This window comes from Suricata suricatta, chromosome 1 (genome assembly GCF_006229205.1).
Source record: "Suricata suricatta isolate VVHF042 chromosome 1, meerkat_22Aug2017_6uvM2_HiC, whole genome shotgun sequence".
NCBI lineage: Eukaryota > Metazoa > Chordata > Mammalia > Carnivora > Herpestidae > Suricata > Suricata suricatta.
This window is the reverse complement of record NC_043700.1, coordinates 19,329,673-19,342,722: the sequence shown is the minus strand read 5'-3', so window position 1 is coordinate 19,342,722 and position 13,050 is coordinate 19,329,673. Positions and strand designations below refer to the sequence as shown.

The following is a 13,050-nucleotide window of genomic DNA, read 5'->3' as shown; positions in this document are numbered from 1 at the left end:
GGCCTGCATCATTTTTCCCGGGATTACTGAAAGCACATCCTTAGGATTTCTGGTCTCACCAGCTTCTAATTCATGTTCCACTCCACTGCTAAGGTAATCTTCCCAAAGGCCAAACTGGGCTAGGTAGCTTCCCTCTGTCTCCCAAAGTCAACTCTTAACACCGAGGCACACTGGGCCCTTTTGGATCTGGCAACCCCTGGTGGCTTCATCAGTTTATTCCTCACTGTTCACAGTTCTGCATCCTCACCCCCTGTCACACTCACGACCCAGAATCCCCTAAGTAAGAATATCTTTTCATGTTTATTCTTCTTTGTATATGGTATTTCCCACACCCAGAATACCTTCCAATTCATAGTGGCTAAACCAGCTCCCTGAGAAGCCTTTCTTGACAACGCTCTTCAAGGCCACCCCCCATCCCGCCCTATGCAGCAGTACAGCAGCCGATACATACTCCCAACTAAATAGTTAACACCCCCTTCTAGTTTATCGTCTAATATCACCCACCGTATCAGGCACTAGGCTTGGCCAGAGGTGGCTGCTTTCTTTTCTATATCCCAACAACCACTGTCATACATAGTGCACCGTAGGCAGCCAATAAATGCTCCCATTCTACATAGAGGAGGTGGAACTCTGAGCTTTATTCAAGGAAAAATTCCAACACCCTAAGTCATATTTTGTATCCTCCCTTTACATTAGCAAAATTGAGCCTCCTAGAGACTACATAATTTGCCCGATGTCATTCTGCCAATGAATGATGGAGCTAATCTGAAAACGTCACCCTTAAAGAGATACCTCAAAAAAGCCCAAGGAGATATAGCTAAGGGGCAGTAATTTGAAAAATGCCTCGGGTACACAAGAGGAAAAGTTAGTTATGAATCTCAGAGTACGAGCTGGCAGGTGCCATTTCCCTCCCCCACCCCAACATAATCACAAAGCCAACTGCAGGAAATAGCCAGCACTAACTCCCTTGCTTGCTTACACCATGCTCTGTCCCCCTCCTGCTGGGCCCGCCTCAGTACTGGTTCTATGGATTCCTTCCCCCAGAAGATGACCAAAACCTTGCCACCATCGCATCTCTGACTCTTCTTGGAGGATGTGTGCACCTTGTTAAAACTATACCCCCACCCAGACGTGCTTCCCCTGAGGAAAAGGACCGGCATCCACAGCTTATGGCACCAAGACCCCACTTGCCATGCTTCCCAGAGCTGCCTCAGCCAGCCCTTGGTCTCCACAGTGGCTGCACAGCCCCAGTGGAAGGGGACCTGTGGGAACAGCTTGTGGCACCATGCTCTCACCGCACGTGCCCTGCAGAGAAACCCAGGCTGGCCGGGTCTTGGAGGCAGCAGTGAGTCCCCTGTGAAGAGGACCCACACCACCTTGCTAAAAGTGTGGGCCCTGTAGACTGCTTTCAAGAGCAAAAGACATAGTTGACGTTCCTAACACACAGAAACAAACAGAGTTAGGTGAAATGAGGAGACAAAGGAATATGTCCCACTTCAAAAAGCAGGAAAAAAATCATAGCAAAAGACGTAAGTGAAACAGAGATAGTAATATGCCTGATAGAAAACTTAGAGTAATTATCATGAACATACTCACTGGACTTAGGACACCCTTAACACAGAGAAAAAAAGAACCTATCACAGATGAAGGATAGAATAATTGCAATTAAAAATGCACTTGTGGAATAAATAGCAGGCTGGAGGAAGCAGACGAACGAAACCAACAACCTGGAAGACAGAGTGATGGAAAATAAGATGAACAAGTGAGAGAAAAAAGAATTATGCAGGCTGAGAATAGGCTCGGGGTACTCAGTGATTCTAGCAAGTGTAATAACATTCACAATATAAGGATCTAGAAGAAGAGAAAGAAAAGGAGGAAGAAAATCTACTTGAAGAAATAAGAGATGTGCACTTCTCTATTCTGGAAGAAACAGATATCTAGATCTAGGAGGCACAAAGATCCCCACCAAATAAATAAATAAATAAACAAACAAACAAACCCAAAGAGGTCCACATCAAGACACATAGGAATTAAAATGGAATAAAGTAGTGATAAAGAATGTTAAAATTAACAAGAGAAAAGACAATTACATACAAGCAGAGAAACCCTGTAAGGGTATCAGTGGATATTTCTGGCAGGCCAAAAAGACATTCAAAGTGCTAAAAGGAGAAAATCTGCAGCCAAGAATACGCTATCTGGCAAAGCTATCATTCAGAATAGAAGGAGAGAAAGAATTTTTCAAACAAAAACTAAAGAAGTTCATGACCACTAAACCAGGCCTATGAGAAATACTAAAGGGGACTATTTGTGTGGAAAAACAAAGATCATAAGTGAGAGTGTGAAAAGTACAAAACATAAAATAAGTAAAATTAAGTATTTCTGTAACAAACAATCAAGTAATTCACAAAATAAAAGAATGTAAAATATGAAACCATATATCTGACATGTGCTGGGGGGTGGCAGGAAAAGTAAAGAATGGGTTCAAACTTAAGCAACCATCAACTACATAGAGGCCACTATATGCAGTAGATGTTATATAAACTTAATGTTGGCCACAAATTAAAACATAAAAGATCTACTTCGATTCAGTTCTCTTTTTTCTTTATATCAGTCAAGAAAACCATCAAACAGGGGCACCTGCGTGGCTCAGTCGGTCAAGCATCCAGCTTCAGCTCAGGTCACAATTTCACGGCTCTTGAGCTCGAGCCCTGTGTTGGGTTCTCTGCTGACTGCTTGGAGCCTGGAGCCTGTTTCAGATTCTGTGTCGCCCTCTCTCTGCCCCTTCCCAACTAGTGTTCTCTCTCTCAAAAGCAAACATTAAAAAAAAAAAAAGTCAAATCATGAAAGAGAGCAAGAGAAAGATCAGAGAAAACTACAAAAACCACCACAAAACAAGTAACAAAATACCAATAAATACATACCTATTGATAATTACTTTGACTGTAACTGGACTAAACCTTCCAACCAAAAGCCATGGGGGTGACAGAATGAATAAAAAAACAATACCCTTCCATCTGCTTTCTACAAGAGACTCATTTCATACCTAAAGACAGATGGAGATTTAAAGTGAAGGGATGAAGAAACATTGACTATGCAAATGAATGTCAAATAAAAGCCAGAGTACATTTTTCATTGGACAAAATAGATTTAAAACAAAGACTAACATGAGACAAAGAAGGACACTCTGTGATAATAATGGGGACAATCCAACAAGAAGATATAACTACTGTAAATATTTCTGCACCCAAAATGATAGCACCTAAATTTATAAAACAGTAACAAAGGAACTAATTAATACTAATACAAGTAATGGTAGAGGACTTTAACACACCACCTACATGACAGACATAATCCATACAGAAAATCAACAAGGAAACAATGGTTTTGAATGACATGCTGGAACAGAAGGATTTAACAGATATATTCAAAACATTTTAATCCTAAAACAGGAAAATACACCTACTTTTCTAGTGCACTCCAAAAAAGATCACATTAGGCCACAAAACAAGTCTCAACAAAATCAAAAAGATCAAAGTCATACCATGCCTCTTGTCTGACCATAATGCTATCAACCAGAAATCACAAGAAAAAATTTGGAAAGAGCACAAATGCATGGAGTTTAAATAACACACTACTAAAACAACAGGTCAACCAAGCAATAAAAGAAGTAATAAAAAATTAAATGGAAACAAATGAAAATGAAAACATACAATGGCCCAAAATCTTTGAGATGCAGCAAAAGCTGTTCTAAGAGGGAAGTTTATAGCAATACATGTCTACTGAAGAAAAAAAAACTGCTAACAAGCCAAAAACCTAACCTTATACCTACAAGAGCTAGAAAAAGAATGACAAAGAAAATCCAAACTGGCAAAAGTAAAGAAATAAAGATTAGAGCAAAAATAAAAGATACAGAAACAACACCAATAACAAACAGAGATCAATGAAACCAGGAGGAGATGTTTCTTTAAAAAGATCAACAAAACTGATAAACCTCTGGCCAGACTCATGAAAAAAGACAAGAGTCAAATAAACAAAACTATTAAGGAAAGAGGAGAAATAACAACCAACACCACAGAAATACAAACAACTATAAGAGAATATTATGAAAAACTACATGCCAATAAATTGGACAACCTAGAAGAAATGGATAAATTTCTAGAAACATATAACCTACCAAAAGTGAGGCAGGAGCAAAGAGAAAATTTGAAAATACCAATGACTAGTAATGAAATTGAGTCAATAATCAACTCCCAACAAAGTCCAGGACCAGATGGCTTCACAGATGAATTCTATGAAACATTTAAAGAAGAGTTAATATATATTCTTCTCAAACCTTTCCAAAAAAATAGAGGAAGGAAAACTTCCAAATTCAGTCTGTGAGCCTGCATTACCCTTATACCAAAACCAGATAAAGCCACCCCAAAAAAGAGAACTATAGGCCAATATCTCTGATGAATATAGATGCAAAATTCCTCAATAAAATACTGGCAATCGAATCCAATAATACACTAAAAAAATCATTCACCAAGATCAAGTGGGGTTTATTGCTGAAACGCAAGTGTGGTTCAGTATTTGAGAATCAATCAACATGATACATTACATCAAGAAGAGAAAGGAAAACAAGTAATAGGACAAAAACCATATCATTTCAACAGAGGGGGAAAAAAAGCATCTGACAAAGTACAATATCCATTTATGATTTAAGAAAAAAAACCTTCTGCAAAGTAGGTTTGGAGGGAACATGCCTCAACATACTAAAGGCCATATATGTAAAACCCACAGCTAACAACATACTCAATGGGGAGAAACTGAGACCTTTTGCCTAAGGTCAGGAACAAGACAAGGATGTCCACTCTCAACTATTTTATTCAACATAGTACTGGAAGTCCCAGTGGAAACAATCAGAAAAGAAATAAAGGTATCCAAACTGGTAAGGAAGAAGTAAAACTTTCACTATATGTAGGTGATATGATACTATATATAGAAAATTCTAAAGACTCCATCAAAAAAACTCCTAGAACTGATAAATAAATTCAGTAAATTTGCAGGAATCAACAAAATTTGTACAGAAATCTGTTACATTTCTTTTTAGGTTTATTTATTTTGAGAGATAGCAAGCAAGGAACAGAGAGAGGGAGAGAGATCTCACAAACTGTGAGATCATGACTTGAGCCAAAATCAAGAGCCAGTTGCTTAACTGAGCCACCCAGGTGCACCATGAAATCTATTTCTATACACTAATAATGAAGCAGCAGAAACAGAAATTAAGAAAATAATCCCATCTACAATTGCACCAAAAATAATAAAATATCTAGCATTAAAATTAACTCAAGATGGGAAAGACCTCTACTCTGAAAACTATGAAACACTGATGAAAGAAATTGAAGAGGACACAAAGAAAGGGAAAGACATTTCATGCTCACAGACAAGAAAAAAGGTTGTTAAAATGTCTATACTGCCCAAAGCAACCTACACATTTAGTGAAATATCTATAAAACTAGAATAAAGAATTGTAAAATTTGTATGGAACTATAAAAGACCCCAAATACCAACTGTGAAACAGTAAAACAAAACTGGAGGTAATACAATTCTGGACTTCAAGTTATAGTACAAAACTATAGTTACCAAAACAGTATGGTGCTGGCCCCAAAACAGACTCATAAAGAACAGAATAGATAGCTCCATAATAAACTCACAATTATATGGTCAATAAATCTTCAACAAAGGAGGAATGAATATAAGAAAAAGTCTCTTTAATTAATGATGTTGGGAAAACTGGACAGCATGGAGAGAGACCACTTTCTGTCACCATACACAAAAACATATCCAAAATGAATTAAAGACCTAGATGTGAGACCTGAAAACATAAGAATCCTAAAAAAGAACGTAGACAGAAATGTCTCTGACATCAGCAGTAGCAACATTTTCCTAGATATGCCTCCTAAGGTAAGGGAAATAAAAGCAAAAAGAAACCATTGGGTCTACATCAAAATAAAAAGCTTCTGTATAGCAAAGCAAACAATCAACAAAACTAAAAGACAACATAAGAATGGGAGAAGATATTTGCAAATAACATACCTAATAAATGGTTAGTATCCAAAATATATAAAGAACTTACACAACTCAACACCAAAAAAAAAAAATTTAATTCAAAAACAGACAGAACACATGAACAGACATTTCTACAAAGAAGATATCCAGATGGCCAACAGATACATGAAATGATCGCTTATCATCAGGATAATGCAAATCAAAACACAATAAGATATTATCTAACACCTGTCAGGATGGCTAAAATCAACAACACAAGAAATAAGTGTTGGCGACTATGTGAAGAAAAAGGAACCGTTGGTACTGTTGGTGGAAACTCAAACTGGTGCAGCCACTTTGGAAAACATTATGGAAGTTCCTCAAAAAAGTTAAAAATGGAACTACCCTACAATCCAGTAATTGCACTGCAGGATAATGATTTTTAAAAAAAACAAGAATGCTAATTCAAAGAGACACACACACCTTTATGTTTACTGCAGCACTATCTACAGTAATACAATAACCAAATTAAGGCAGTATCCCAAGTGTCCATCAATAGATGAATGGACAAAGAAAATGTGATATGATATGTGTGTGTGTATACGTGTCTATGTACAATGGAATAGTATCCAGCCAAAAACAAAATGAGATCTTGCCATTTGCAACAACATGGATAGAGCCAGAGAGTATAATGCTACATGAAATAAGTCAATAAGAGAAAGACAAATACAATTATGATTTTACTCATATGTAGAACTTAAGAAACAAAACAGAAGTGCTGGGCAGTTCAGTTGGTTATGTGTCTGACTCTTGATTTTGACTCAAGTCATTAACTCATAGTTGCCAAGATGGAACCGCACAGCACTCCATGCCCACCAAGATGGAGTGCAAGCAGCACAGAGTCTGCTTGGGATTCTCTCTCCCCTCTCTGTTCCCCCTCCACTTGCACTCTTGCTCTCAAAAATACATACACACACACACACACACACACACACACACACACACACACACAACAAAACAAATAAGCAGAGGAAAAAAAGAGAGAGATAAACCAAAAAACAGATCCTTAACTATGGAGACTTGATGGTTACCAGAGGGGAGGTGACTAAGGGTATGGGTGCAGGGGATTAAGAGTAAACTTCTCGCAGTGAGCACTGAGTAATGTACAAAATTGTTGAATCACTACACTGTACAACTGAAACTAACATTGTCTGTTAATGATACTGGAATTAAAATAAAAAACTTAAATATTACAGAGTTGATAAAAAAAAAAAAACAGGGCAAATATCCTAAGAGGACTACATAAAAATTGGCCTCCTAGAGCAGTTGATTGTCCACAAACTATAAACATTTACCTCTACCTGCGGGTTAAGGCAATCCCCCAGAAAAAACCTTTTAAAAAATAAACCACAGTTTTGTTAAAGATTCACTTCTGTAAGCCGGTTAACTCAAATTTACTCTGCCTTTCGAGCCAATATTCTGCAAAATTTTGAAACCCTGTGGTTTATGAAGCAGAAAGGGCTAGGACCCCAGGCAGGAGCCCTGAGTTTCAATCTCAATTTTACTTCTTACCAGCTGTGTGTGTTTTAAGTAATCTCCCTGAAGCCTTTAAACGGGCACCCTCCTACACTGTTGGTGGGAATGTAAACTGGGACAGCCACTCTGGAACCCAGTATAGAGGTTCCTCAAAAAACTTAACAACAGATCTCCCCTATGACCCAGCAACAGCACTGCTAGGAATTCACCCAAGGGATACAGAAGTGCTGATGCATAGGAGTACATGTACCCTAATGTTCATAGCAGCACTGTCAACAATAGCCAAATCATGGAAAGAGCCTAAATGTCCATCACCTGATGAGTGGATCAAGATGTGGTTTATCTATACAATGGGATACTACATGGCAATGAGAAAGAATGAAATCTGGCCATTCTTAGCAACGTGATGGAACTCGAGGGTGTCATGCTAAGTGAAATAAGTCAGGCAGAGAAGGACAGACATTATATGTTTTCACTCATAAGTGGAACAGGAGAAACTTAACAGAGGATCATGGGGGAGGAAAGGGGGAAAAATAGTTAAGGAGGGGAAGGGAGGCAAACCAAAAGAGACTCTTAAATACTGAGAATAAACTGAGGGTTGATGGGGGTGGGGGAGAGGGGAAATGGGTGATGGGCATGGAGGAGGGCACTTGTTGGGATGAGCACTGGGTGGTAGATGAAAACCAACTTGAACTATAAAAAACTAACTTAAACTATAAAAAAATAAAATAAAAAGACAAAAAGACCCCCCTCCCCCAAAAAAGTACTCTCTCTGAAGCCTTTAAATGTGGCTAACAAGTGGCCTGTAGTTACTGGAAAGAGTGAATGATGTATATATTACTGGGAAAATTTAATGACAGAATAAAAATATACAAAACCTGAGCAGAGTGGTCCAGAGGAGGCATCAAAAAAGTATCAGTTCCTTTCCTTTTAGGTAATTCCCCACCCTCTTGATCTAACACACAATCACCAATACATAACCTTCGTGATGGGTAGCTCCATGACACCAGTATCAAATTAAAATCAAATTCCTTCTTCCAAACAAGAACCTTTCTGAAGTTTCAGACAAATCTGACCCAAAGCTGAGAGACTGTACGCAACCTGAGAATTCGGTCAACTCAAGGCCTCACGCAGCCCAAGACCAACAGAGCACACTGGAAACTAACATCCCTCGTGGACCCGGGGAAGTCTACAACCTTTGGCTACTGCGGAAGTGACCAAGAAACCGTGACGCAAGGGCTCACTCCTCCGGCTCCCTACAAGCACACAGCCTGTGGCCTGTCCCTTCCCCCGATACGTGCAGACACGCCCGAGGCGAAACGGTGCTTTTAGGAGAGCACTGCAGCTAAGACACGAGTAAAGAATGAGGATGGTGGGGTTTTTTCTTTTAATACCAGTTGATAAGTGACCATGCTGAAAATATGGGAATCCTAACTGCAAGGTTCCAGAAATGAAAAGTGCCGGGATCCAGGCCAACCTGATGATTCTGTCACCTGACTTCAATATCCCAACGCGAGCCTGAAAAACAGCTGTTTCCCGGGCGCAGAACGAAAGCCTAAGATTTACTCGGTGCACACAGAAAAGCTTTTCATTTCAGTATTAGACAACCAATTTATATTCAAACCAAATGCTTTTTAGAGAGACTTCCAGTTGGGTGTAGATGAATAATGAAAGCCTCCCATAAATCAGGGAGGAATAAATGTATTGTTTTTATGTGCAGCTATAAACACCAAACTAAGAATGTTGATTAGAATTACCAGACATTATAGTGTAATTTGGCAAAATATCAAAATACAAATGCTAGGAAACAAGTGCCCTATGTTTGACTTGAAAAGAACTTAAAAACCAGAGTTTTGAAATAGACAATCACATTAATTTAGACATCGTTAGGGTATGTCATTCTTCTCCCAAAAAGTTATAAAATCCAAAACATCTCTAAACTGATACAGCTCAAGAATATCTGGTCTTTCCTAACTTACCTCCTAAAAGGACAAACAACTCCCCACACACCCTGAAAACACTCCTGAAACAGCCCTTGAACACTTCACCTTAGGAGCTGCATTCCTCTGGGCCATGAGCCCTCCACATGCAACAAAGGTGTCTCCCATCTGCCTTCCTACCCAGCACCCAGGTCCATTCCTGGCCCGGAGGACAGGAGCCCAAGAAAGGTCGACGTGGGGCCAAAAATATGCCTAAGTCCCTTCTGCGAAAAACAGGGCTGAGGACGAGTAGGCAAAGCCCAAGAATGGCCTGACAAATGTTTTTCAAACTCGGAAAACTAGTTTCTTCATGCTATTGACAAAGACACAGGTATGTTTAAAGAAAAATCTTTAACCTACCTGTGAATTTTCTGTTTGAATGGGACTATGCAGTCTCCTTCTCCCCCACCCCCCCCCATCAAATATGTGACAGGTGCTACAGACTGCTTTTCACTGTACGTGAATAAAAGGGGCTCATCTTAATGTAGCAGGGTCAACAGGTTCGGGCTGCAAGACACCCCAGACATCACCTAGTGCAGTCCTTTCACCTCGTATTAGCTGGCCAGGGGCAGAATCCCAATCCTCCAGGTCACAGAAGACGGCTCCACTTCCCAGGCCAGCTTCCTCCCCAAGAGACCAGGAGTTATTTTTGTGCTCAGACTGTTTACCGGCTCTCCCCAGCCATTTCTTAAATGTGGCATTTTAAAGTTCATAAACAAACCTTCTTTTGTTCCCCTCCCCCAGAGATATAGAATATCATCATATAATCAGGTATTTAACTTCAACTAATTACACCAAAATATTGCAGTAGCTTTCTCTTTCCCCTTACTAAAAGGAACAACTGCTACTCAATACAAAATACTGTGCTTGAGGATTTTTTTCCCCATATGCAGTTTTCCTATCTTGTAACCAATTAACACTCTGAAGTGTGTAACTAAGAAGACAAAGAATTACCAGAAAGCAAAATAATTGACCAGAAAGCAAATCTGCACACCTAATTCTGTAATACTATTGACTATTTGCAAGGACCAACTCCTAAGACCTACTCAGCTTCGTCCAACTCTTCTCTGAAGTAGGGAAAAATCTCACTTACCAAAAACAGAGAACCATATTCAAAGGTCTCATTCATGATTTCCTTTTTTAGCTCTTGATTTTCCATAGGTGTCTCATTTTCTTTTTCACCCTTCTTTTCAGGGCTAATCCTATCGATGTCGGAAGCATATGTTATTTCCAAGCATTCTTCGCTTTCCATTTTAACAGGGACTATGCCTTTCATCTTGTGAAAAAAGGTAGCCACGGACCCGGTCTCACATGCTGAATTAGAACTTGCTTTGTCAACATCTTCCTGATTCGATTTCATGGCAGATGTTGTTCTTGGAACCTTGTGTGAAGCATTTTTAGAATGAGTTGTAACATGCACAGCCTGGCTAGTAATGAGTTTATTAAATTGCTGCTTATGCGTCTTGTTAATTAGGATTTCGGCTTTTGTATCTGCATTCAAGTCAGACCTTGGTGTTTTGCTCAAAGCTGTCAACTGTCTTGAAGAAACAGACAAGGGTGATGAGGTTAACTGAGGTCTGGGGGTGACCTTTGATAGAGCAGGGTCTTTGGGCTGTAATGCTGGTCTAGACATAACTTTAGCTTTGACATTCTTGAAGTTTGGTCTTGGGTAACTAATAATTTCAGTTTTTCTAACTTTGCTGCCTATAGGAGTATTCATTTTAGTTGTTAATTTTCCTAGGTTAGGTTTACACATGTTCATAGGTGCCCCCTTCAAGTTTGGTACATTTCTAAGCTCTTGATGACTCTTCTCCACTTTACTACATTTCCCTGCCACTTCAATAGGTGAAATAGAAAGTGTTGCTCTGGGGGGCTGTAGGACTGGTGTTGACATGCAAACAGTATGATTCGTGTTAATGGCCATATCTGTTGCATCCCAACTCAGTTCGACTGATGAAGCCATCTTCTGGCCCAGTGGGCTAGTCAGTATCAATTCTATTGTACGATTTTGGGTTTCCAAGTCCTTTTTCTGAGACGCATCATGTGTATCTCCAGCCACTGTGACTTCATGTTCTGGGTTCAGCACTTGGGCTTCGCTTTTATCAAAAGCTGGCACCAGTAAAGGGCATTCATCATCTATAAGACAATTGGACACTGTTTCTCTCAGATTTTGGCCCATTTCCTTTTGCCTATATGAGCCCTGTGAATGTGTCTCACTATGTGGTTCATCTTTAGATAAACAAAAGAGCTCTTGTAATACAGCCCCATTGGGAACATCCACGCCCTCAGAAACTGGCGCTGGGGCTTGTATCTCTTTTTCTCCAACTAATCCTCGCTGTGACCCATCTGTGTAGTCACTGGTGACCTGTCCTGAAGAATATTGACATTCAATAACAAGATCTGGAACAACAGTATCAATTTGCATCACATCAGGAAATGCTGTGTAAGTTGTATCTTGGGCCTCTGCTACTGTGGCTTGAGGGTTTTCAAAGCTGTCTTGTTTGTAATTCACTTCTCTCATATGTATCTTATCAGAATGGGGAGGTGTATGAATCAAACAGGATAAAGATGGATTTCCACTCCTCATGCCAGTCGGCTGCAGATTCCCAGTGGTATGCAAAGACTGACTCTTACTGATGGCATGATGTGTTACAAACGTGCAGTTAACATCATCCACCGTCATGTCAAATGTTTGGTTTAGCTCCAAGGCAGTAAGATAGTCTGAAGAGTTCAAATCATCATCGTTGGGTTTCCACACGAAAGGCAGTGATGTCTCAGCACTCTGGTCCTGTAATGGTTCTAGGGAAGGACAACTGTTCGGCAGATACTTTGGTTCCTCTGTATGTACAACATGCACACAAGAATGACGTGCGGAGTCTTTATGGATGTCTAACACCTCCTTCCTAATCAACTCCCTTGACGACTTTTGGTGATGAAGCACGTCAACACACTGAGGAGTTAAAGCAATAGTTTCATCAATGTCCACGGCAGAGCTGGTGTCATAATCAACCACCATGTCATCTGGGTTGGCAGAGGTCCAACTCACATTATCAGCCGAGGACTTCTGTGTATGTGGGGAATTTGGGTTGTATGCACGGGTATTTTCATTTTTACCACTGAGAAGTAAGGACTGCAGTTCATCTTCTGTCTTCGTATCTGAATTCTCATCATTCATCCTGAATATTAACTTTAAGCCTCTGCCATTTTCTTTCTTCTTTAAATCCTTTCAAGTGAAAGGAAAGGAAAAATTGTCTATGTTCTAGGGTTGTTTTTTTTTTTTTTTTAGCACAGTTGAAAGTTTCTAAGATGCTCTCAAGTTGTAATGATTTGTTGTTCCCTGGAAGAAATAAAATGATCAATTCAAGTTAAGTATTAGAAAAATTAACAAGTCACCACTTAATTTCAACCACTTTTTTCTTACATTTGGAACTTAAACCTGTGGATAGGGGCAAAGTGGCTCAAGTATCACACCTTTTCAAAAATGTTTTTGTATTTGAGAAAATGG

The 13,050-nt window shown here is 39.5% G+C and overlaps 1 protein-coding gene across 4 annotated transcripts in view; it reads right to left on the bottom strand.

Moving 5' to 3' along the window:
• The window catches only part of MTUS1 (microtubule associated scaffold protein 1), a 116,111-nt gene extending 103,296 nt beyond the window's left edge, over positions 1-12,815 (bottom strand). For all 4 annotated transcript variants that reach the window (XM_029934996.1, XM_029935006.1, XM_029935013.1 and 1 more), the window contains exon 1: positions 10,639-12,815. In XM_029934996.1, coding sequence (XP_029790856.1) covers positions 10,639-12,720 — 2,082 coding nt within the window. In that variant the 5' untranslated portion in view covers positions 12,721-12,815. The remainder of the gene's footprint in view (positions 1-10,638) is intronic.
• Positions 12,816-13,050: the final 235 nt, after the last annotated feature.